The following is a 24742-nucleotide window of genomic DNA, read 5'->3' as shown; positions in this document are numbered from 1 at the left end:
TTAATGTATATATGTATTAATATATCATATTAAATGAAGGGGGAAGTGCAGAGTGGAGACCCAAGGCCCAAGTGTCGACCAATGGAGATCCCCTCATAGAGGGGTTTAGGAGAGGAGATGGGTTAATTAGGGTGTGAGGTAGTATCGATGAAGAACACAGCTTTCCCCCAGATCCTGGATGCTTCCTCCCCCCAACTACCATGATCCGAATTCTACCTTGCAGGGCTGGATAGGACAGAGGCTGTACACTGGTGCATATGAGGGTTGGAGGTACAGGGAATCCAGGGTGGATGATACCTTCAGGACCAAGGGTGTGAGGGACGATGCTGGGAGAGTGGAGGGTGAGTGGGTTGGAAAGGGGGAACTGATTACAAGGATCCACATGTGACCTCTTCCCTGGGAGAGGGACAGCAGAGAAGGGGGGAAGGGAGACTCCGGATAGGGCAAGATATGACAAAATAACGATGTATAAATTACCAAGGGCATATGAGGGAGGGGGGAATGGGGAGGGAGGGGGAAAAAAAGAGGACCTGATGCAAGGGGCTTAAGTGGAGAGCAAATGCCTTGAGAATGATTGGGGCAGGGAATGTATGGATGTGCTTTATACAATTGATGTATGTATATGTATGGATTGTGGTAAGAGTTGTATGAGTCCCTAATAAAATGTAAAAGAAGAAAAGAGAAAAAAATGATTAGGGCAAAGACTGTACAGATGTGCTTTATACAATTGATGTATGTATATGTACGAACTGTGAAAAGAATTGTATGAGCCCCAATAAATTGTTAAAAAAAAAAAAAGAAAAAGAGGTTTGGCGCTTCCTTGGATCAAAGCCCCAAAGCCTGCATTTTGGGGCTGTCAGTCACCACGATTTTAGGGCTAGTTTTCTAGATCATGGTACTTCTTGGGGCCCTTGGATACATATGAAAACATATTTAAATATATAATAGAGGTAAATCGTTGGGTTGATCTCTGTTGCTGAGACCTCGCGCAGCCCAGCATACCGCACTCCAGCAGTTCAGGGACGTTGAGAGCGTTCTGCCTGAGCTGAGCTTCCTGAGCTGCGTGTGTGGTGGGGAGGGTAGAAGGTGAATCATGATCGCCTCTTGGCCCTGCGAGAGGCTCTGGTTGCTGCGAAGGATTAACATGCTCAGCTGCTAACGGAAAGGTTGGAGGCTAAAAGTCCACCCAGATGTGTCTTGGAAGAAAGGCCTGACATCCCCCTTCTGAAAACACAGCCATTGAAACCCTCACGGAACACATAGGCACTTGGACACACGTGGGATTGCCCTGAGTGGGAGGGGGCTGACGCTGCTCCTGACAGCTGCCAGACCCAAGACCCTGAGGACTGGGGTTTGGAAGGTGGGGGTAAGGGTCCTGTTTTACAATACAGGGGAAAGAGAGGAAAAAGAGACAGGTGCCCAGGTCCCTACAGGGCGTCACTCCCTCCTCTGTCTGTCTAGTGGAGGAGGCTGCCAAGCCACAGCTTTACCAGGCCCCTGGGGCAGGGACTGGGGGGTTGGCATCCACTTGGTCCCTTGGGACTCAGCAGAGAAGGGCCAAGCCAGGGGCTGAGTCTCCTTGGGCTGTTAGGACACGCCCTGAAACGTGCCGCTGGCTCCTGCCACTCGTTTCTTGTTTGATCTGCTAAGTCGTGGTTTTAATTCACCATTTCACATCCAAACCAACAGTCTGCGGTCTCCCCAAGGCTCTGGGACATCTGCCAGGCAATGAAATCCAATTATAAGTCAAATACAACTCAGCTCCTCTCCCACCGCCTTCCCCTTTCTCCTTCCTGCCCAAAGATACCAGCTGCCGGATTGTGGTGGGGAGGTTGGGGGTAGATCCAACTTTGCTTCCCCCCAAATGGTTGTTCTGGAAACGTTAGCCCTAAGTTGAGGGCCTTGCAGTCCTAACCTCCAAACCAAAAGAACTCCCAGCCACCTCAAAGCCGACTGGAGGGCGAAGTCGCACTGCCCTGTGGGTTTCTGAGACTGTAATTCTGTACGAGAGTTGAAAGCCTCATCTTTCTCCCTAGGAGCAGCTCGTGGTTTGGAACTGCTGACCTCACAGTTGGCAGCCAAATCCATTCCCACTATGCTACCAGGGCTCCTACTCCAGCTCGCACAATATCAATGGTTTGCTGCTCGTGTTTATCGAACCCGTCACGTCTTTTCCTTTTTCAGCTTAAGTATTTGAAGTAAATCGCAGACACCCTGCCCATGTGACCCCCGAGACACTTCCATCTGCATCTCTAACAACCAAAAAGGCATTGACAAATAATTAAAGACTCTGCCAACATTACACCTACTAGATTACCTCCTACAGTTCCCTGATATCATCTAATAGGGGATTCATATTCAAACACGCGTCCTTATCTTGAGGTTGTATTTCACTGCTGGTTTGGGTCTTTACCTTCGAACTCAACAAGAAAGGGTGTGCTGACAGGATTAAACTCCCAAGAAGTTTAGTCTTTGAGTGACCAGAATCAGCTACAGCTTTTTCTGCAACCTTGCAGAAAGAATGGGCTAGTTATGCAAGCACCTCAATTCATTTTTGGATCGCTTTGTGTGCCCTACAAAGATATGCCAAAATTCGAGCCCCTGCATCTGTGACTGTGACCCTGTTTGGGGAAATAGGGTTTTTTCTTTGTAGCTGTTAACCTGGTCATACCGGAGCATCCTTCACCCTGATCCTACACCTTTGGTCGTTTGACAGCTTAAGAAGTGGTTGGCAGTTATAAAAGAGGGCAGATGAAGAAACAGAGTGACATGCATATGAGGATCCAGGGAATGCCAAGAATGGCCAGCAGCCACCAGAAACTAGGAGAAAGGCATGGCTCAGTTCCTCTCTCAAAGCCCCTTGCAGAAGTCAACATGGCAGAGACCCTCATTTGGATGTCCAGCTTGCAGGACTCAGAGAAAAGGCATCACTGTTGGCATAAGCCAGGCACCAAATGGTGTTTTGTGGTGGCAGCCCCAGCAAACCAAGACAAGCCCCCAACAGTAGTGGGGCCTGAAACAGTGCCAGATACTGCAAACAAGCCTCAAGGGCTCATGGTCTCCCCAAGCTAAGCCAGAAACGCCACAGCATTCCAGAGAACATGACATGTTGTGGTGGGTATAAAAATTCACACGACTCCTTCCATTCTTTGCCCATGGGGCTCACATAGGACTGTCCCATCCGTGGCAATTGTGGTGGGCATGTGATCCAGGCCTGGCCAACAAGAGCCTTCTTTAAAACTTCTGTTGGGCCTCCTGGGAAACACATGCCTTCCCCTGAGGTCAGAGGCACCAGCTGAGGACACCATAGCCGCAAGATGCTGGAAGATGTCTTGGTCATCCCCGGGAGAGAGAGGCTGCCTGGGACAGAAATAAGTGCTGATGAAATAGCAGAGCTGTGATTTGACAGGTCCAGCCTGTCAGCCACGTGGGCCAATGAGCTCTCTGGTTTTGCAAGTGTGTTTGCCTGGAGTTTCATCATGTGCAGCTCTAGGAATCCCAACTGGTACCGCAGCCAGCTCCTTCCTCAAGATGCCACGTGATCAATTTAGGCTGCTCCACTGAGTGCCCACTGCTGTGATCTCGTTTGGGACCTCGGTGGACCACTCCTCCACTCCCATTTCATCCACGTTCTCACTGCAAGGCAAGAGGAACTTGGACCTTGGGTGCCCTGGCCCAGAACCAGACCCTTCAAGTTGTTGCTACTTGTGACACAAGAAAGACCCTGACGTTCTGTTGGGCCACTGTCTCATTTTATCTTCTGAACAGCCAGCAACCAGGGGTTTGGTTCTGTCTTACACAGCTTCTTGATTGTGAATTAGGTGTGTGTGTGTGGTGGTGGTGGTTACATTTCAGATCATCAACACTGTATTCAATAGTTTAAAATGCTAACACCTACCTCCCAGGGGCTCACCCTCCCCCTAATCCTTGATTTCTCTTTTTCCTCTTGTGGACCACCATCTCCCACTTCATCTGAGTAAACACCTATCGACTGTCTAGTCCATTGCATCTGGAAAACTCCAAAGTCTGTTTCTTTCACTGTGGCAATCTTTATTTGTCTTAATTCTCTTCCAGCAGTGGTCTCATAATGTTTTCCCTTTTGTAATTGGCTAATTTCACTCTGCATAATGTTCTCCAGAGGAGCCCAGGTGGTGTAGTGGTTATGCGTTGGGCTGCTAACTGCAAGGTCAGCAGTTCAAAGCCACCAGGAGAAAGATGAGGCTTTCTACTCCCATAAAGAGTTACAGCCTTAGGTCTTATAATGTGACCCTGCTCGATACTCGCCTTCACAAAGAGACCACTGAAGATGAGCATACACAGCAAAGCGGCGAAGAAAGCAGATGGTGCCCGGCTGTCAATCGGAAAAGCGTCTGGGTCTTAAAAGCTTGTGTGCAAACAAGCAGCCATCTAAGTCCACATTGAAGAAGCATACCAGCCTGCGGGTGATCCAAAGATGACAGCAACAAAATCCAAATATGACGAAGGGAAAAGTAGCAGAGCTTATGTCGTAAACACTCAGTTTGTAGAAGGCTATGGGGTTCAGTGGGAGTCCAAAACCCGTCTGCAGAGCATCCGGTCACGTTAAACCTCTGGCAGATCCCCTCTAGCCACAGGCAAGGGACTCACACAGCTTTACTCTCAGACCGAGATTATTGTAGACTTGATTATGGTGGATCAAATCCTGGTATAACATGGACCTTTCTCTGGACCCAGCCTAAATTTGTTCCAGGCCCAAGTATTTCTTACTTGTTCCAGGACAGAAATTTCTTCTCTGGCTTTTAAAATATGAATGGTGGTCTTTTCTTACTCTATATTTTAAGCTTTATATATATTTTTTCTTGCTGTTAAAAAAATTTTTTTCCTGTTGGATTTCCCAGTCTGTGAAGCACAGAAGGAGTGGATGCATAGAGACAGTAACTGATGAAATTGTTGATCAGGGACACGGGTGAAGGGTGGAGGGTAGGGAGGGTGAGGAGATTTGTGGAGCAAACAATGAATGTGGGAGTGGGGAGGGAGCATTAGAACTGATTGTGATGATGTATATACAACTCTTTAAAAGCAATTTAGGGAAGCGTATGATATGTGAATACTCTATCAAGAAAACTACTAAAAAACAGCAATAAAGAAACTTAACTTGACCAGTGGTTACCATGGGTGAAGGAGGAAGCGTTCTTGTGTAGGGCACTGGGTTTGCGTTCGTGGTGGCGGGGTGATTTGGAAAAGGACCTCAATGATGGATGTACAGCGTGAAGCGTGTAATCAATGGCACTGAATGATATGTGCAGAATTTGTGAAGACTGTTTTGTTGCGTATATTTTTGCCACACTTAAGAAATAATGATTACATGAGTAACAAGGAGTACAAGGAAGAAGAAAGTGTACTTGGATCAATTGTGGTGATGACTGTACAACCCGTCTCGTCGTGATTGATTATTGAACCGTGTGGCATGAGGATGAAGTGCTGATAAAACTGTGTGAAAATAAAAAGAGAATTGCAGGCTGGGAAAGCCTCAGGGTAGTTCTATGCTGACGCTGTCTCACACGGGGTTGGCGTGAGTCAGCCTCTATGTGACGGCAGGGGGCTGGCGGTTTCTGTCATGCCCTCCGGGCCAATCTGTACCAGTGACTGCTCCGTGGTTTCATCCCTGCTTTGTTGGGCTGTTTGCATCTTCTTTCCGTTATAAACGATGCTGCGATGAACACGGTGTCTTTTTTATTATTATTTAATTAGTCATAGTTTAACTTTCCATTTTTTTCTTATAGTAGTTTGCAATCATTTAAAAAAAGAAGAAAAAACCAACTACGATAGAGTTTATGGTATGCATGTTTGACCTTCCATCAATGTTGTTGGGTGTCCTGGGATACTGCTGAGTCTCTGCCCACTCACAGCGACCTCATGCGTGGAACACGGGAGATGCCCCCTGAGAGTGTCCAAGGCTGTGATCTTCACAGAAGCCGGTTCCGGCTCACAGAGGCCCTGTGCACAACAGACGGAAACACTGCCTGGTCCTGCGCTGTCCTCACGGTTGTTCCTGTGCCGGAGCCCATCGATGCGGCCACTGTGCCCATCCATCTTGTTGGCCTCTCTTTAGCTGCCCCACTACTTTACCACGCATGATGTCCTTCTCCAGGGGCTGGTCTCTCCTGACAGCATGTCCAAAGCCTGCGAGACGAAGCCTTGCCACCTCCCGGGTCAGTTCTACCCTGTCCCGTAGGGTCGCTATGAGTCAGAGGTTACTGGTTTGGTTGGATGGATTTACTTGGACGTGATAGTTGGGATACATTGTATGTGACATGAGCACTGATTCTTTTTTTAATTATTTTATTGGAGGCTCGTACAATTCTTATCACAATCCACACATCCATCCATTGTGTCAAGCACATTTGTACATTTGTTGCCATCATCATTCTCCAAACATTTGCTTTCTACTTGAGCCCTTAATATCAGATCCTCATTTTCCCCCTCCCTCCCCGCTCCCCACTTCCTCACGAACTTCCCTCATGAACCCTTGATAATTTATAAATTATTATTATGTTGTCATATCTTACACTGTTCGACATCTCCCTTCACCCGCTTTTCTGTTGTCCATCCCCCAGGGAGGAGGTTATATGTAGATCCTTGTAATTGGTTCCCCCTTTCTACCCCACCTTCCTCCACCCTCCAGGTATCACCTCTCTCAGCACTGGTCCTGAAGGGATCATCCACCCTGGATTCCCTGTTTCCAGTTCCTATCTGTACCAGTGTCCTCTGGTCTAGCCAGATTTGTGAAGTAGAACTGGGATCATGATAGTCGGGGGGAGGAAGCATTTAAGAACTAGAGGAAAGTTGTATGTTTCATCGTTGATACCCTGCACCCTGACTGGCTCGTCTCCTCCCTGAAACCCTTCAGTAAGGGGGTGTCCAGTTGCCTACAGATGGGCTTTGGGTCTCCACTCTGCACTCCCTCTTATTTACAATGATATGATTTTTTTTTTGATGCCTGATACCTGATCCTTTCAACACCTCATGGTCACACAGGCTGGTGGAACACTGATTCTTGAAGCCACCCTGGAAATGATTCTTTGTGACATGTGTCTTTGCCAGCCAAGTCCTCTTGAGTCCCACTGGCCCGACGACTTAGTCTGAAGGGACCAGGTCCCAGCGGTACTGGGAGACAACTTGCTGTGCTCTATGCCTGTGGACCTGACGGACACTTGTCTCTTTGACTCTACGGTCCGGGCTGGGTGTGTGACTGGGGGGCTGGGGTTGGTGTGAAATTGCTGGGTACATCCCGAGGCTGGGCTGCAGCACTCGGGGTGTGTGGAGTTGTGGGGGTGACCCTTTTGTCCCAGAGAATTGGTGGCTGACTGTGACCACATTGGGGGTGGACGGAGGGGAGCCATGACCTGTTACACACAGATGGCTCCTCTGAAGCCCCTCTGGAATGGTCACAGAAAGAAAAGAGCAGGGGCCAAAGGAACTTTATTGACGGGTTTTTATTTTTAATAAACAATAGACATGTTTATTTTAAGGTGAATAAAGTAGGCCGTTGCTGACATGTGGGAGGTTTCAGAGCATGGGAGAAACCCCCAATGGCAGGTGCTGTGAGGCTGACAACACGGAGAGGGGGAGAAAGAAAAGATGGAAACGAGGCAAGCTGCGGGGAGGTTGGTGAGCTACTGAATACAAAACGACCTCACCCCCACCCGATTCATAATAAAAAGTTTAAAAAGGAGATCTCATCTGTAAACCTTCACCCAATTCATAATAAAAAGTTTGAAAGCGAACAACAACAAAAAAAGAAACCACTTCCTCCTGACTCGGGGGCCACAATCCAGGCCATGCCCATCAAAGCAGGACTGGCTGTGTCCATCCCACAAGACACTGTTCTAGAACTTTCCATGCAATGTTCTCTCAATAGCCGACTTGGCTGTCCTTCAAGATCACCTCAGTACAACCACGTCCCTCTCCTCACTTTCTCCAGGAGGCACCTCACAAAGCACAACAAAGCTTCCTGTTAACCAGCCTCCCTCCTTCCGGGCCATTGCCAATCCTCACACATCCGCCTCCAAGCTCATTCCTTTTGGAAACCGGTCCTCACCCAGCTCGGTCTGCACCACCGAGAGCATCTCTGGGGGTCGGAGGACCTGAAGCTTCTTCCTGCTTCCATCCACCCATTGGCTGCACCCGTCTAACATGCTTTCTTACCTCGAAATCCTCAGTTATCAAGCTATCAAAGGAAATATGGCTACATAGTAATCAAGGCAAATGTGCCTTGAACACTAACAATGCTAAGAAGTGCAAGCAGGGATGGCCTGTGGGCCCTGGGCACCGCCTCCCTCAGTTCACACCCTCTCCCACCTGTGGGGGACCGTGACCGCTCTGTACCCCTGAGGCGGGGTCAACCGTGTGCCATGCGGGTCCCTGAGGGCAGGATTGACTCTGTCAGGACTGTTTTGTGAGCGTCTCTCGCCCATAGCACCAGTCAAAGCTGAGCACGTGGGAGGTGCTCAAAGTTTATTGCTTTAATTTGAATTTCTTTGGAAAGGTTCGGCACCCCTGTGCTATAGAACAACGCCCACCTCCTTGTCCATCCCTCTGGACGGCCCACCTGGGTTGGGGTCCTGCCTCATCCAGTGGCGCAGGTGCCGCCTCTGGCCCCCAGACTCCAGGCCCTGCGTCTGCTCCATTCAGAATCTTCCCAGACCAGGTGGGGAATGGGCCAAACAGAGGAGAGCCACAAGGCAGCATGCAAATCTTAGGTGGGACACCGCCATTAAAACAAAACAAAGAAACCACTTGCTCTGGCTGGTGGTTGAGGAAGACCAGAGCTCACCACTGCCTCATCCACAGGCTCTGTGCCAGCCCCAGCCTCCAAGGACACCGGCTAGACCCCACGTCCCCTCAGGAGAGTCATTCTATTTCCACAGAAAGCTCCCTTCACGTAGCTGCAGAAGATGCGAAACTGACCTCACCCCAGCTCTAGGGCTGGCTGCAAGAACCCTCAGAAGACCAGCCTCCAGCCCATGCACATACCTACAGGGTTCAGCTTCTCCTTCGGACAAACAGCCTTGGCTGCCCGCCCAAGGCCCTGGCCTGGCAAACACTTGAAATCAATTCCAGTACAAACAAAGGCGACACCTCAATGGTTGGCTCTTGTCTGGAAGACTCTGACCCTCAGGACACGCCACGTGAGTTTGTGTCCTCGCCTTGGAAATAGCACCCTAGAGAACCCTGCTCTTGTCTTATTCGGAATAAAATACATCATCAAAAATTTTAAGTGTTTCCAACTTGTGTTGCTGGAGAGTGTCCAGTGCAGAGAGGATCCAGAGGGTGCCCCCCAAGAGTTCTCAAATGGAACCTGCTTCCGTTCTGCCGAGGCTCTGTTACCCTCTCAGCAAGCCCCTGGATCTCCCCAAATGGAGTGGCCAGAGACGAGCAGGATGGGGAGGGGACAGAATGCTCCCTGCAGGTGACCGGAGACTGGTGAGACCCACAGAGAGAGAGTGTCCAAGGGTCGCTGGTAGGGCCCAATGCCGGTGACCGCGGAATCGTATTTATTGATCTTTGGTTTCAAGCAACAAACCTTGAGTCTTACGCCTGGGCAGTGTTGAGAGGAGTAGCAGAGAATGGGCTAGAGCCCTAGACTAGGCACAACCGCCCCAGCTTGCCTCTTCTCTGAGCGACGCAGGCAGGCAGCGGGGCTTCAGCACTGGGGGCTGAGGTCAAGCTGCCGCAGCATATCCTGTAAAAAGCCCTGCAGCCGGCTCAGGGCCACCACCTCGGTGGAGTAGAGCGAGGCCTCCAGGACCCCATCGAGGGTCTTCAAGTTTCCCAGGCCATTAGCCTTGGGGACAGGGCAGCTCTTGGACGCCGCCAGCAGGTGTAGCAGGTCACGGAGGTTCTCCAGGTCGTTGGTTATTTGGATCATGCTGGTGGAAGGCAGATTGGCGAGGACCTGCTGGTAGATCGCCAAGGTCTCGCCCATCTTTGACAGGCTCATGACAGGGTGGGGCCCGGGGAGGAAGTCCAAACCGGCGACCCTGGGCTTGGAGTAGACGGACTGCTGTGGGAAGGAGAGGGAGGGAGAGGACTCAGCACAGAGGGGGGAAGCTGTTCTGCCATACACCCTCACCCCTGGCCTTTCCCATGAGATAGAGATAGCAGGCCACTGCCCCGGCTGCCTAGTGTCCATTACTCGCCCTCCCAGACCCTGAGTTGCTGCACTCAGCTGCCCGCTGAGCACCTCTCTGTCTTCCCGACCTTCCCAGACTGCTCCCCCTCCACCTGCAGGCCTGTCTTCCTGGGCCGCTCCCATCTCCCAGAGTCCTCTGCTGAAGAGCCCTCATGATCCCCTGTGTTGTACTTCAGTCTAAACCCATTGCCACTGTCCAGTCTGGCTCCTGGTGACCCTACGCACGACAGAGCACACTGGTCCACTGGCGTTTCAGGTGGCAAACTTCATGGAAATGGGTAGGTGAGCTTTTCGTCCATGGTGCCTTGAAGTGGGTTTGAATCGCTAACCTTTAGGTTCCTGGTGGAGGGCAGACTGTACTACTGAAGGACCTTTATACAAGGCCCTCAACCCCCACCCCTGTCATTCCCATTGGCCTTATTCCTTCCCATCCTCAGCCAACCGCATCCCTCCCCTCCAAACCCCCCCCCCCCAAGCCAGGTCCTCACTGCTCCATTCTCCAGGAAGTCCCCGCAACTTGGGAACTTGGGGATGAAAGTCTAAACCCACAAACAGCCTGCTTCCTTTCTCTGCATCCAGAACTGCACTGACACGGAGGGCTTCTCCCTCCCCTGACTCTGTGCACAGGGCTGCCTGGGCCCCTGGGGTGTCACACTCTGGGCCCAGGACGGGTAGCCATGATGGGCTATTTTAAAAGCAAGGAGACTTAAGGGTTCCTTCCTGTAAGATGTCCAAGAGTCTCTCTGCTTCTAAACTCTCTGTGTCTCTGGAGATCGTCCTTCTCCCGGGCTTCCCGTTGGACACACACAGTGGCCAGGAGGCATGGAGACCTCCAGACAACTCTGCTCAGGATGGACCTGTCAGGGGGCCACCGAAATCCACAAGGGCAGGCTCTTACCCAAGGTGCACTCTGTTCTGGGCTTCATGGGGGCGGGAGGGGGTGCGGTGTTCTCACATATTTCACCTAACTTCAGAGGCCCTAGGTGTGCCAATGACTAAGGCTCTTGATGGCTAAGCCAAGGTTGGATGTTTGAGTCTACCCTGAAGCAAGTGTTTCTGAGAATCAACCATCGAAAACCCTCAGGAGCCTAATTCTACACACACACACACACACACACACACACACACACACACACACACACACACACACACACACATGGGTTGCCATGAGAAACAACTGACTTTCTGAAAACTGGCTGATTTGGTTATCTACCTTAAGACTCCTAGCAACCTGGGGAAGGGCTCTGTTATAATCCCAGTCCCTCAAAGATGCAACTAAGACTTAAAGACACCAGGAGACTAGTCTGAGCTCTCACTGTGCACAGATCTATGAAGGCTCACAGGCTTCCTAATTCCCAATGGGGGCTATAGGCGGGGAAAGGCTGAAGGTATAGGTCTGTTGACCTCAGAGGAACAATCTAGGTGGGTGTTGGGGTGTGGGGAGGGGGGAGCTGGATGCAGGGGTGCAAATGATAGAGGCAGACTCCATCTTCTGTGGGGCCTTGGGAAGCAAGGCTAGCAGTAATGCGGGGAGCCGCATGGGTCAGAGTTCAGCTCAAAGGAGGAAAAGTGGCCAATGATAAGGTCAGATGGAGCCCACCTGGTGAGGGTCAGGGAGGGTGCTGCTGGGGTCTGGTTTCCACCCCTGGGACACAGGACCTTTATAGATCCCTCGGCTCCTAGCACTAAGGTTTAGGGGAACAAAGTCAGAGATAAGGGGAGCGGGGGGCAAGGGACAGAGGGCGTAGGTGTCAAGGCCACCCAGGACCGCTTGTGTCAGTACACCTGCCACCACTAACCTCTGAACACAAGTGAGCATATGCGGGCCCATAACATCAGAGGGTCATGTGAGTTTTAGTGGAAACATAGCAAAGTTAAACACTTTCAGGGTGGCTTAAAATGGGGTCCTCTTGGGCCTGGAGCCCAGTAGGAAGGCAGGCTATGAGGACCACTAGAGAGAGCAGAGGGCGCCCTGAGCTGGGTTTAGGAGACGCTCAGTCTGTGCTTCTTGAACAATCTGCTTCTAGCCCCTCTGAGAATCATTGCGGAGTTAGGGTTACTCCAGGTCATGGGCCCTGACACCCCCAGACTACCCCCTACCATATGGGAGATGTCATTGATCCTGGTGACGATGGTCTTGATGAGGGTCCTGGTGTCATCTTGGACCCTCTGGATGGGCACCGAGTGGATGTTGGTCAGGAGGGGCACAAGCCACAGGAGCTGGAACAGGGTGGCACACCGCATCTTCTCAGATCTGGGGACAGAAGGAGCTACACATCACAAGATGCTGGCATCTCAAACCCAGGAGCAGAGCACACGTCTGCTAGGGGAGCACAGGCTTCCGTGTGCTTACTTCCTAGTCTGCAGTGGACAGTTTCCTGTGGGTCTCACCACATCTGTGGCGAAGAACATGGGCCACTTTGTATGACACAAGGAAGCCTGTGCGCACCTGGCTTCCTGGCTCCTCCATCCCTGTCGGTGCCTGGACACTTTGAAAAGAGGCTTTGATTCTGTAGAAGGTGCTGCGAGGTTGAGAGAAGCAGACTCTGAGAGGGTGAAAACTATGTGACATCATTCACTACAGGTGAGTAAGTAAACACAAGCCAGCTCATGCTTACTTGCTGGCTGGAGAGTCAGCACTGCTCAGAGCACCCCCACACGCTCTAGCAGGAGCCACATGACCAGAAGTGGAAGACACAAGATCGGCCTTCTGTCCTGCCTACCTTCTCCTCAATGCCAAAGGCAGGTCATTGTCCAGACATATGTCAGGGAAATGCTTTCTCTCAGAAGAGGCAGGGCCCAATGGGCACCCACAAGGCCACCAAGCAGTGTGCTAGGGGTCACCAGGTGCACGCCATGGTGGCCGGGTGGACTTGACGGTGTGCTTCAAGCAAAAGAGAAGAGGCTACTGAGGTCTGGTCTGATTCCCGCCCTTTCCTGGCTGCCCGGCTGTAGGTGTTTTGCATAATTGCTAGCCATCCACCTCATCCCCTGGCAACATACCCATCTCCTGGGTTTATGAGGACCAGATTAGATAATACATGTGAATGAGCTTGAAAGGCTATCGTTAGAGACCAGTGCCTGGCCCCATTGCTCGCTGCAGTCCCGTGACAGCAGCAACGCAGAGTAGTGTTATTGCTCCCTCTCTGCTCCACTGGAGCAGGCTGAATCCGACTCTCATTGTGAGAGGGTCCACTTTGCAGTCCAACTCAGCGGTAGGCAAAGAGGGTGGAAGAACGAACAAGATTATAAGTAGTTTTGAGTTTGGTAGAAGAGAAAGCCAAGTCAATGAGAAACTCTTATACTGACGGAGAGAGTTTGGCTGGGATTATAAGATGCCTTCAAAACCAAAACCAAACTCACAGCCATTGAGTTGATTCTGACACACAGTGATCCTATAGAACAGGGTTGAATTGCCCTTGAGGGTTTCTGAGACTATAGATCTTTCCCAGAGTAGAAAGCCTCATCTTTCTCCCACAGAGCAGCTGGTGGTTTCAAACTACTGACCTTGAGGCTAGCGGTCCAACAGGTAAGTCACTCTACCACCATGGCTCCTATAAGACATCATGGGGTATGGGATTATAAAGAGACTTTTCCCCAGCTTTGTCTCCCCCAAAAGACATGGCAAACAGAGACTATTTGCCAGCATATGGTGGGAGGCTAGATGCTTACAGACATACTCCCTGAAGCCAGTCAGTTGCCAGACTGCTGTCTGGTTCCACCACAGGTAGGCCTGCTCCCTGCTGTTAAGGACAATGGGCTACTTCTCCCTAAAGGCTTGCAGTCATCATTTGGTTCCTGTACTTGGGGTTTACACCCAACTGATAATGGTTTCTATGGAGATCCAGAGAACAGGTTAAACCTGCTCAGTGCCATCCAAAGTTAGGCTGCTATTCTGAATCTAGGATCCGCCCTTCTTGTCACATGTATACCCCCAATCCTTCCTCTTCCTATTGCATGGATACCCCTAGATCATGCCCCTCCCATTACTGTATTACCTGTAGCACAACCCTTTCCTGTGTGGTATGTCCTCACCTGTAAATAGTAACCTTGCATGCCCCCCAAAGGTATATAGGCCTGGGTTAGCAATAAAGATCTCTCTCGGGTTCCCTCCTCTTGGCCTCTCTTCAGTTCTCCCTCTCCTCTCCTCTCCTGGCTCCCCTGTTCCCTTTCTCCTTGTCCTCCCCCTCCCCCTATCTCTATGTGGACCACCAAGCGGGGCTGACGTGAGCATGCTACCATGAAATGTGTCTGACTCCAGTATTTGAATCTCTTTTATCTCTCATGCTCTCTATGACTTTATTATAATCTTTATATATCTCAACCGTACGACTGCACCTATCGAACCCGTGATTAGTGGTGGGGGGCTGGCCCTTCCCCCACAATGGGGGCCCCCCTGAAATAGGTGTCCCCTGAGTTGAGTATGAAAGACAGTAGGATGTTGTGGTGGGTTCCATGTTGGGCTGTCAGCAGGTGTGCAGACAGGGCTGCCTGCCCCTATAAAGAGTTACAGTCTTAGAAAACCCAAGGGCAGTTCTACTCTGCCATTTTGGGGTGCTAGGAGTCAGTGTCGGCTGGGAGCAGTGGGTTTTTGGAGGCATTCATAAGAGCACAAGGCAAGCGGCACCTGGTGGCAAGCAAAGGGCTTGTTTCAAGACACGGTTGCCAAGAACACTGCGTGTTCACCCGGAATATGCCAACCTCTCACAGTCATGGCACCGTGAACTCTAAAAGGACCATGACGCAGAACCTTGATTAAGCAGCAGTATCGTGATGAGATCCCCGGGGCCAGTGGCAATCCCATTGAATGTGTGGGTCTGTGGCCAACGGTCCATGCTAAGGGTGAGTGCGTGAGCCTGGCATCATAATGACACAGAAGCAAATATTAGGAAGAAGACGCTGAAGAGGGTAAATGATGAACATCGGCTCTTGTTCATCCTTCAAGTGGGGGGAGGCAGTATCTTGATAGACACAGGGAATATGGTTTCTTTCCAAAAGGACCTTGGGGGGAAGCCTGAAACTACCCATTTTGGGATCACTGTGATATTGGGTCTCTGCCAAACGCAGCCAAGCACAACGCCAGCTCAGTGCACCCTGTCACCATCAGAACAGAGTGGCTGTCACGTCTTTTTGGTTCTTCAGTGAGACATACTGTATGTCTCCCTACTTGCACCTGAGCCAAAGTCCCTGGGTAGGGCCTGGTTATGGCCCTAGAAGGCAGGGGGTGGGGAAGGGAGATGGTGGAAAGGGAAGGGCATAAGGTCTGAGAAGCAGAAGGAAGGGGTCATTGGAGACGACAAACACAATCCCACTTAGCACAGTGCCAGCCGGCATGGCTTCCCAATAGCTATTTGACCCCTGACAACGAAATGTTCTTGTAATTACCACCCATTGTGGGCCAGGCACAGAGATGCCATGGAGACAGGAAAGTGGGCCTCAGGAGTGGGTAGGAGGCTTCTGGCTTTCCCAGGAAGCTTGATAGCATATTCATCTTATTAAACCAGGATTTGATCTGGCCGATCACTTTCATATATTATTTGTAAAATCAAATGAATATTTTCTTTGAATCATTGCATCCAACAAAAGTATAAAATCAAACTATGCTCTCAGGGCACCGGCTTAAGAATCAGCTCTGTATACAATTAACCACAATACAAGGGAAAACGTTTAAAGAGATGAAATGCCTTGGGCAACTCACAGGAGGGAGTCACCAGGCTCCAGATGAGGAGCTCTCCAGTTAGCAGAACTGCACCTGAGCTCCAGGAGTCCTGGTGGTGGTATGGGTTTTCTTCTAGGGTCAGCTGTTCGAAACCACCCACCTCTCCTCAGGAGAAAGAGGAGGCTTTCTGTTCCCGTCAGAAGTTTGCAAACTTCTTGGCAGGTTAGCAGTGTTAGCTGAAACGGGGGTGACACACATGCTAATTGCTGGATGTGGCCGTTAGGGGGGGAACCGAGACCACTACCTCTGCACTTGGATCGAAGAAGGCAGTGCTGTGCTGACGATCCAAAGGGTGTCAGTTCCATCCAATGTGCTTTGGGAAAGATCCCCAAACCCCAATCGAAACCTGTTGCCATCAAGCCGATTCCCACTCAGAGCGACCTGACAGGCAGAGTGGAGCTGCTCCTTGGGGTTTCTGAGACTGCGAATCTGTACGTGAACGTGCAATCTCTCCTTTTTCCCACGGGGTGGCTTACAGGTTAGAACCAGGGACCTTGTGGTGAGCAGCCCAACACTTAGCCCACAGTGCCGCAAGGGCTCCTTCCTAGAAAACCTGAGAAGGTAGTTCTCCTATGTCCTATTGGGTCACTGCGAGTCAACGTGGACTCAGCTCACCAGATTTTGGGGGTTTGGTTCACAGTCAGCCCCAATAAAAGTTAGCAGCCATCACAATGGTGTTGTTAAGAGAGCAGGGAGACTTCCTGGAGGAGGCAGTGCTTATGAAGACCCCGAGAGTGAGTGGGGGCTTGGGCTACACTGGCAGGCAGTGCAGAGGCAGAAGGACCTAGCGGGGCTCAGTTGGCATATGAGGTGTGCCTGGGCTGGGTCGGGCAGTAGGGGGAGGAAAGGATTGGGCTGGGATTGCTGAAGGCTGCCAGTGCAGGGGAAGGAGTGAGATGGGGAAAGAGACTCAGAGACTGGGATGTTTGCAGCCAGAAAGGCTGGTGACAGATGTTGGGTGAGGCAGAAGAGATTTGGGGGAAAGGGCCTTCAGGGGGACTGTGGGATCTGGAATCTGAATTCAGCTGCACGGTGGGACTGGGGAGGGGTGGGCTGAGTGGAGAGATCATGGGGCTGGGGGAGGGGAGGAAGGAGAAAGGATGCTGTCAGCTGTCAGCCTGGGCTGCAAAACCCTGGAAGCTTCTAAAGTGGTTTTAAATGTTTGAGAGCTGTCATTGTATAAGAATTAAAAGATAAAGGCACTGAAACGTTGGCCCAACAGCACCCTGTCTCCTAGGTCTCTAAGCCAGCGGTTCTCAACTTGTGGGTCTCAACCCCTTTGGGGGATGAATGACTCTTTCACAGGAGTCGCCTAAGAGCCATCGGAAAACACATATTTCCGATGGTCTTGGGAACTGAGAAACCGCTCCTCTATCCGTCTCCAGGCTGGTCCGCCCACATGCAGGTACGCCTACATACGAGTACCCAGCATGAAGACTGTTACCCATGCTACCCCAGGTTTCAAGACAAAATTTCATTTATTTTTAATTAGAAATAAATAGTTCACAATATATAATTACAAATTGTTTTGGTGATTAATCACGATGCTTTCATTATGTTCAATTTATAACAATGAAAATACATCCTACACATCAGATGTTTACATGACGATTCATCACAGTAGCAAAATGACAGTGATGAAGTAGCAACGAAAATAACGTTATGGTTGGGAGGTCACTATAACCTGAGGAACTGCATACAAGGATCGAGGCATGAGGAAGGTGGAGAACCGCTGCTCTAAGCAGAGCCTGCAGGGGCAATGGGAAGCCTGGAGGCAGGGGTGTGGCAGGAGGAGAGAGGAGGGGGACTGGCCTGCACCCTGCAACCACCCCTCAACACTCAACACTCGCTCTCCTCTGGGGCCACCCTGATGACCAGGTCATGCTTCAGGCGCCTCCCTTCTCCCGTCATCCCCACCCCCATCTCTGCCATCGCCCCATCCCCCGGGGAAGAGAAACCAGATCCATAGGGCAACATTGGGAATGAAACGCAATGACAGGTGTGCTGGGGCCATCCATGGTGCTGGTGTCACTCTGTCTAATTTCATGTGGATGGACCCCCTTTGTTCAGGCTGGCTGACCTCCCTGCCCCTCCCCACCCCACCGCTGCTCCCCCACTAAAAAAAAAACCTGGCTTCCCAATTCCCAGAAGCTGACAGTCCTCAAGAGGTGGGCTCCCTCAACTTCCCTCCCCGACGTGTCTTTCTCCCACCCCAGATGCTGAGGCGGACAAAGCCGGGCCTCTTGAGCAAGGGTGGGACAGGAACAGAGTTGTCTGGATGATTTGCTAGCTCCTGGGAGAAGGGCTTGTCAGCCCCTCCTGGCCTGGTCCTCCCACAGCCTTTTGGCAATGGTGGGGGTGGGGGTGGGACCTCTGGATCACAGAGTGGGTTGCTGGTGGTTGCCGATAGCCTTGAGCTTGGCCCAGACCTTTGGCAGTCTTCTGCCGGACGTCCCTTCCCTTCTGTGTAAGACAGGCAGGCTTTCTAAACTGCTCTCTCTTGGTAGTCTTTTGCATGCTTGTGGGAATGACACCAGGGGGACTGTGAGTCTGACTCAAGCCATGGTGTGTTCGGCCCCTAGGTGCATGCGAAGGCTGGACCTTGAGCAAGGCAGGCAGGAGAAGGACGGACGTAACTGCACGGCAGGGTGGGTGGAGAACACTGAAAGTATGATGGAGTCGGAAGAACAAACACATCTGGGCCGGAAGAAGTGCACTCCCCATGCTCCTTGACAGTGAGGATGGTGTTTTGCCTCCTGTGCTTGGGACATGGTATCGGGTGGGACCACTTCTGAGGCCAGTGAAAAAGAGGAAGACCCTCGTGGAGATGGCTTGGCACTATAGTGGGCCCAACAAGAGTTGTGAGGATGGCGCAGGATCAGGCAGAGTTTCAATCTGCTGTACGGAAGGTCCCTATGAATCAGAATCGGCGCTCTGACACCTGATGACAGCAGGAGGGAAAAAATGTGTTTGGTCTAAGCCATAGGTTCCCAACCTTTTTTGGGCCGACCATCCTCTCTTCAGAAAAAAAAATTACTCAGCCCCCTCCCCAAGTAAAACATTTATACTAGGGAGCCCTGGTGGCAGAGTGGTTTCAAACTGGGCTGTAAATCTGAAAGGTTGACAGTTCGAAACCACCAACTGCTCCCCAGGGAAAGACGAGGGTCTCAACTCCTGTTTACACTTTCAGAAACGGACAGAGCCAGTTCTCCCCTGTCCTGTAGGGTCCTTAGGAATAGGCGTGGATCGATGGCAGAGAGTTGGGTTGAGTACAGCCCATAGTTCCTGATAAACTGTAAACATCGGCTTTTGCAGCCCTTCCTGGGTCATTTCAGGGGTCCCCACGGGGTGATACGCCCCACTTTGGGAAACACTGGTTAAGCCTTCTCCCCACAGAGACTCTCCCTGGGACTTCCTTTCTCACATAGTTCCAGTGGAACGGACACTTGAGGATGGGGACAAGGCAGACCAAGGAGGAAACAGACGGCTAGGCGTGGTTCTTAAAGTGACCCAGGTCCTGTGGAACAGGCAGAGGTTTCAAACAAATCATTTGGACCCAACGGGGTAAAAATTATGAGGTGGGAGCCCAGGGCCAGGGGAGACAGAGGAAGGGTTGGCAACTCTGGGGAGGAGAGGAGGAGAGCTTCTCAAAGTGGCCTGATGGGCAGGATTCTCCAGGGAGGAGGCGGGAAGCAGGGCGCCCCAGGAAGAAGGGCAGAGCTTGCGTGGCTGCAGAGCTGTCCCCAAGCAGTGGTTCTCAACCTTCCTCATGCCACGACCCTTTCTTTCATACAGTTCCTCATGTGACCTTAAAATTCTTTTCATGGCTACTTCATCACTGTCATTTTGCTACTATTATGAATTGGGTGACCCCTGTGATAGGGCCATTCAATCCCCCAAAGGGGTCGGGACCCACAGGTTGAGAACCACTACCCTAGGGCGTCTTGAGTTTGATTCCCTGGGTAGGAACACGTGCTGGAGGATCGACGTGACTCTAAGAGACCAGGCTGTACCGGCGCACGCGCACACGCATGCACACACGTGGAGTACGCTGGCCACTAGGCTCTGTGGGGGAGGTAAGTGAGAATCCAGAATGCTCTTCTCTCCTCCCTTGCCCCACCCTTCCTCCTCCAGTCCCGGATAGAGGGTTCTAGGGGTAGCTTCTGATGGAGAGGAAGGGGGTCCAGGGCGACCTCCTGAGGACTTCAGGGTTCAGTGGTTTCTGTTGAGGGCCCGGGGCCCCCACCCTTCCCTTTGAGGTCCGGAGCGCTCACCCACCTCGGGCTCCAGGGTGATCTGTCTTCCCCACTCAGCCTCACGTAGGTAACGTTTGGCTTTCTGAGTGTGTTTACCTCCCAGGAGACTTCAAGAAATGGGGTAAAAGCCCACGGGTGGCTGGGGCTACGTGGGAGAAGTGCTTGAGGTGGGCTTTCTGGGCGCTGCTGGTGGCTTCCAACTGCCAAGTCTTCCTTTATAGTCTTCACGGCACCCACTGCCCTCCAGCCGATCCCGACTCTCAGCGACCCAACAGCCCCACCCTACGGACAGAAGGGGCGTCAGCGGCTGTAACTCGACTGGAGTAGACAGCCCCATCTTTCTAACACGGAGGGCAGCTGGGGTTGAACTGCTGACCTTGCTGTGAGCAGCCCCCCCCCTATACGCTATCAGGGCACTATTTTCTTAATAGTAGAGTGCTTACATTTGTGCACCCAAGGACCCGGAATGAAACCAGGGTCCCTGTAAGCATGTACCCTTCCTGTGGGGGCATGCACACGCTTGGCTTTGGGTCTCTTTGGGTCATGTTACTCTCCACATACATTTTCGAAAATGCTGAGTTAACAGGACGGGGTTCCTGTTTTCATTCATTCTGAACTGATAAGTGGGGTGTGGGCATGGGGGTTCGATTCCTTGGCCCATCTGAAACGCTCCCAAGAGTTTGCCATCAGGGATGGTAAGTGGGGGTCCATGCCTGCCTCCCTGCTGGTCTGAGGGCAGCGGTTCCCTGAGTGCTGTCTGTGTGGTGGAGGTGCAGATCTGACCTCTGTTCAAACGCAGCGGGACAGGGTGCCACAATCAACTAATACTGTCTGCCTAGTGTAGGGGACCCCCTCCCCACCCCCACCCCAGGTGATACATTTAGCAGCCTCAGCTGCTCACCCAAAGGTTAGTGGTTCCAGTTTGCCCAGCAGTGCCTTGGAAGAAAGGTCTGGTGATCTACTTTACGATGACGGTTCTTGAAAACCCTGTGCAGCATGACTCCATTCTAACACACGTGAGGTTGCTGTGCGTCGGTGTTGACTCCATGCCAGGAGAGGTGGACACACCCTGCATGCCACCATCCCCCAGTTCTTCAGTTAATGGGGACCTGGCACAGAGCAGGTGCTCACCAAAAAGTGCAGGGCATACACGATCCGTTTCCACCCTTCTGTCACCAGGTCAGTCTCTGAGATGGCTCAGCTGCACCCACCCTGGGCTTCATGAGCCCAGGACGCATTCCGAAGATGCTTTTTCAATACGGAGAGGAAGACTTCAATGGCCAGGTTTCTGGTCAGTCCTTGTGGACCCCATGCCCCTCCAGCGTCTGAGCTCACCTCTGCCTTTGCTGTCATGCAGGGTGTCCTGCTTTGGCCCCATCCTTGAGCCTGGCTCTTGACCTCCAGGGCTGCTCCTACTCTGCCCTGTGGCTTCGCTGCTCTGCGGTAGGGCGTGGGGAGTGGGAGTGTGCACTCCCTGTGCAAAGCTGGGACTCTTGTCTGACTAGGCGACACTGCCCCAGGGCTAACCGATGGAGCAGGGAGCTGTGGGAGGCCGTTTGCTGGGAAGCCAGGCTGGTCTGTGCTCTTACATGTCATGGGTGCATGTTCTGGGGCTCAGGCACAGTGTGCCAACTGAGCAACATGTCCCCAGTTCTCTGGGACAACTGTGTGGACATGCGCATCCATGTGCTCCGCAGCTACTGGAATCCCACCCCCGTGGATGAGGCCCAGTGACCCCCTGTCCTCCACCTGAGGCTTTGGCTCCCTTTGCCATGCAGCCACGCGCACGCTGGTCCAAGGAGGCACACTCCACCAGCTTCTCCCTCCCGCAGTCCCCTCTCTCTCCCTGACCCCCATGCTGCTTTGGGAGGCATTTAGCGAGGGAGTGGTTGGATAACCGACTGGGCTCTGTGAGGAGAGCTCTCCCAAGGGGCTGCCACCATTCCTGCACGGGTCACTCAGCCACGGGAGGCATCTGCCTGGCACCCCATTGCAACCGCCTTGGCTCAGTCCTGGGCACTTGGAGCCAGTTCCTGGAATGGAGGGGGAGGAACACATGACTCTAAAATACCAGGAAGAGTTATTTTGGGTAAAAGATGTACACAATAGGAGAAGGGTGCTCCTTTGGCCAACACGGTCTTGTTCCTCAGCCAGTGTCCTCGGGATGCTTGCAAAAGGGAGTGGGGGACCTGCCCCCAAAGTGGTGCCCTCCTGCCCAGAGGCCCGGAGGGGCAAACTGTTCATGCACCGGGCTGCTAACTGAGAGGGCGGCCACTTGCGTCCACCCTGGGGTGCTTCGGAAAAATTTCCGTAGATCTGCTTTGTGAAATCCAGACCCTAAAGACCTCTCAGGCTACAGTTCCACTCAGACCCACGGGGGAGGGGGGAGGGTCAACTCAGCAGCAATAGTTTTCTCTCCTGCCCACACGGGACGACTGGTCAGCTCAGCCTTTCTGTCCATGGATGGGGAGGGATAGGCTGGCTGTTGCAAACCGCCCTCCTTGGGTGTGTGGTTCGGCAGCGCTTCCTCGTAGGAAAGAGAGGAGGACCCTCTTGCTGACTGGTCCCAGTGGGTCACTGCCCATCTGGGAACTCTATGTGAGGAGATAGACGCGAGAGCCTACCAAGAGGCATTCCTACTCCGTCAGGGGTAGCTGGCAGCCTGTGCCCCTGGGCTGGTTCTGGAAGCCCCCTGCCATATCCAGCTCATAACCTGGCCCTGGCCCAGTCTCCCCTGAGGCCTATGTGATCAGCAGGAATGGCTGTGCGTGAACCTTTCAGGTGACAGATGGGCCGCTGTCTCTCTCAGATCCAGCCGGACGAAGTCCCTTTTCCAAAATGCCACCATCTCGAAATGCCAAAAACCAGGACAGCCAAGGCTGTACCACCAACAAAGAACCAACCCAACCCACTGTCCTGTGGATTCTGACTCCTGACGACCTCCAGTGGGTCCCAGGGAACAGCATGCTCTAGGTTGTTCAGTGGCTGTGTGAACTGGAAGGTCTGTGGTTTGAAACCACCAGCCGCTGCTTGGGAGCAAGATGAGGCTTTCTACTCCTGTAAAGAGTAACAGACTCAGAAACCCACTGGGGCAGTTCGGCGCTGTCCTATCAGACAGCTAAGAGTCAGAATTGACTGGGTGGCAGTGAGTGAGTTTTGTGAGTCTGAGTGACCCTTCAGAAGCTGGGTCCTAGACTCCTCCCCACCCCAAGAAGCTGTTGGGTGGTTTCAAACAACTGACTTTTGGGTTCATAGTCAAAGGGCCCTATTTGAAGAGTTTGCCACTAAATTGACAATCCCGAGGAGCCCTGGGGGCGTAATGGTGACCGGTTGAACTGCTAACCTCAGGGCCATGGGTTTGAAACCACAAGCTGCTCTTTGGAAGAAAGGCGGGACTTTCTACTTCAGTAAAGATTAAAGCGTTAGTCTCAGAAACCCCACAGCGGCAGTTGCTGAGTCAAAATAGACTCTATAGCAGGGAAATTATTTTTGTGGTGTTTTTTTTTGCGGGGGGGGGGGGTGTTAGAAGTTGGCAATCTTCAGGGCTCTGAAACCAGCCCATCCAGGCTCAATTTTGCTGGACGATTTCGAGTCTTCTTAAATGTTTCATTGCCCTCTGCTCTGCCACCATCCTGTCCTTAGATTCCAGCAGCCCCTCCAGGCTCAGAGTCCAGAGGTTAGACCCTCACTGAATGTTCAGGGCAAGGCTACATCTCTCCCTGCCTCTCTCTCTGTCCAGCCATACCCACTCACAGCCACCCTACAGAGAGGGCAGAACTGCCCGCCTAGGTTCCCAAGACTGTCACTCTTTAGGAGAAGGGAACATGGAAAGTTTTATCTTACTCCCGAGGCTGTATCTAGTGCTCAGAAACGAAGCCTGGCAGCCAGCACCCTCTCCAAAGGGAATGGGGCTGGGGGCGTGGGGAGATCCCTGGTCTTTGGGGATGTGCACAAGGCTACTTCCAGAGCATCCCAGCCCCGCAGTGACAGTGACAGCGGTCTCCCCCGGCTCAGCTGGTGGGATGCTGGTTGTCTTAGCCGCTTCCCCTCGGGTGGAACTCAGACAAAGTTACCTTGTTCTCCAGCCAGTCTATCAGCCTGCCTCCGTTCCCAGGGTGCCGTGGGGGAGCCCAGCAGGCCTTCCTTGCCGCCGCCGGTGCAACACCGCCTCCGTGCTCGCTCCATGCATGTGGACTCCTCTTATAACCACCCGCACCGCTTGCGCAATGGCTGGGCGGCCTGCCCCCAGCCTCTGCCCCCGCCCCACCCAGATCACTGTGGATAGCGACCTCAGGGAGGCACCCTGCGGCGCTGGAGCCCGTGCGCCCTCCAGCCCATCTTAGGGAGGACAGGGACTGACGGGGGACCTGGCAGCCTTGAGAGATCCTTCAGGTCCCCCGAGGGCCTTGAAGCGGTGTCCCCACCAACAGATGACGGACGCTCAGGCTGGCCTGGCCCTTCTGGAATGCTGGCAGGTCCCCTCGTGGGGTCCCCTCACCCCGCCCCGCCAGACAGCCAGCCGGGCTTTCTGCAAGCTCAGCTCCGAAGGGGCACGGGCACACACACAACCTCTCCTCGCCCACCCACCCCCAG

General features: G+C 52.5%; 1 protein-coding gene across 1 annotated transcript; it reads right to left on the bottom strand.

The window, feature by feature from the left end:
* Positions 1-6788: 6788 nt before the first annotated feature.
* LEP (leptin) lies at positions 6789-24316 on the bottom strand. Its single transcript, XM_075558634.1, has 3 exons — positions 24223-24316; positions 12275-12428; positions 6789-10045 (listed from the first exon to the last, which is right to left on the bottom strand). The coding sequence occupies exons 2-3, from the start codon at positions 12416-12418 to the stop codon at positions 9686-9688; spliced, it is 504 nt and encodes a 167-aa protein (XP_075414749.1). The 5' UTR covers positions 12419-12428; positions 24223-24316; the 3' UTR covers positions 6789-9685.
* Between the last annotated feature and the right edge of the window lie 426 nt (positions 24317-24742).

Source organism: Tenrec ecaudatus, chromosome 9 (assembly GCF_050624435.1).
Source record: "Tenrec ecaudatus isolate mTenEca1 chromosome 9, mTenEca1.hap1, whole genome shotgun sequence".
Taxonomy (NCBI): Eukaryota; Metazoa; Chordata; class Mammalia; order Afrosoricida; family Tenrecidae; genus Tenrec; species Tenrec ecaudatus.
The sequence above is the reverse complement of the archived record's forward strand: the minus strand, read 5'-3'. Positions and strand labels throughout refer to the sequence as shown.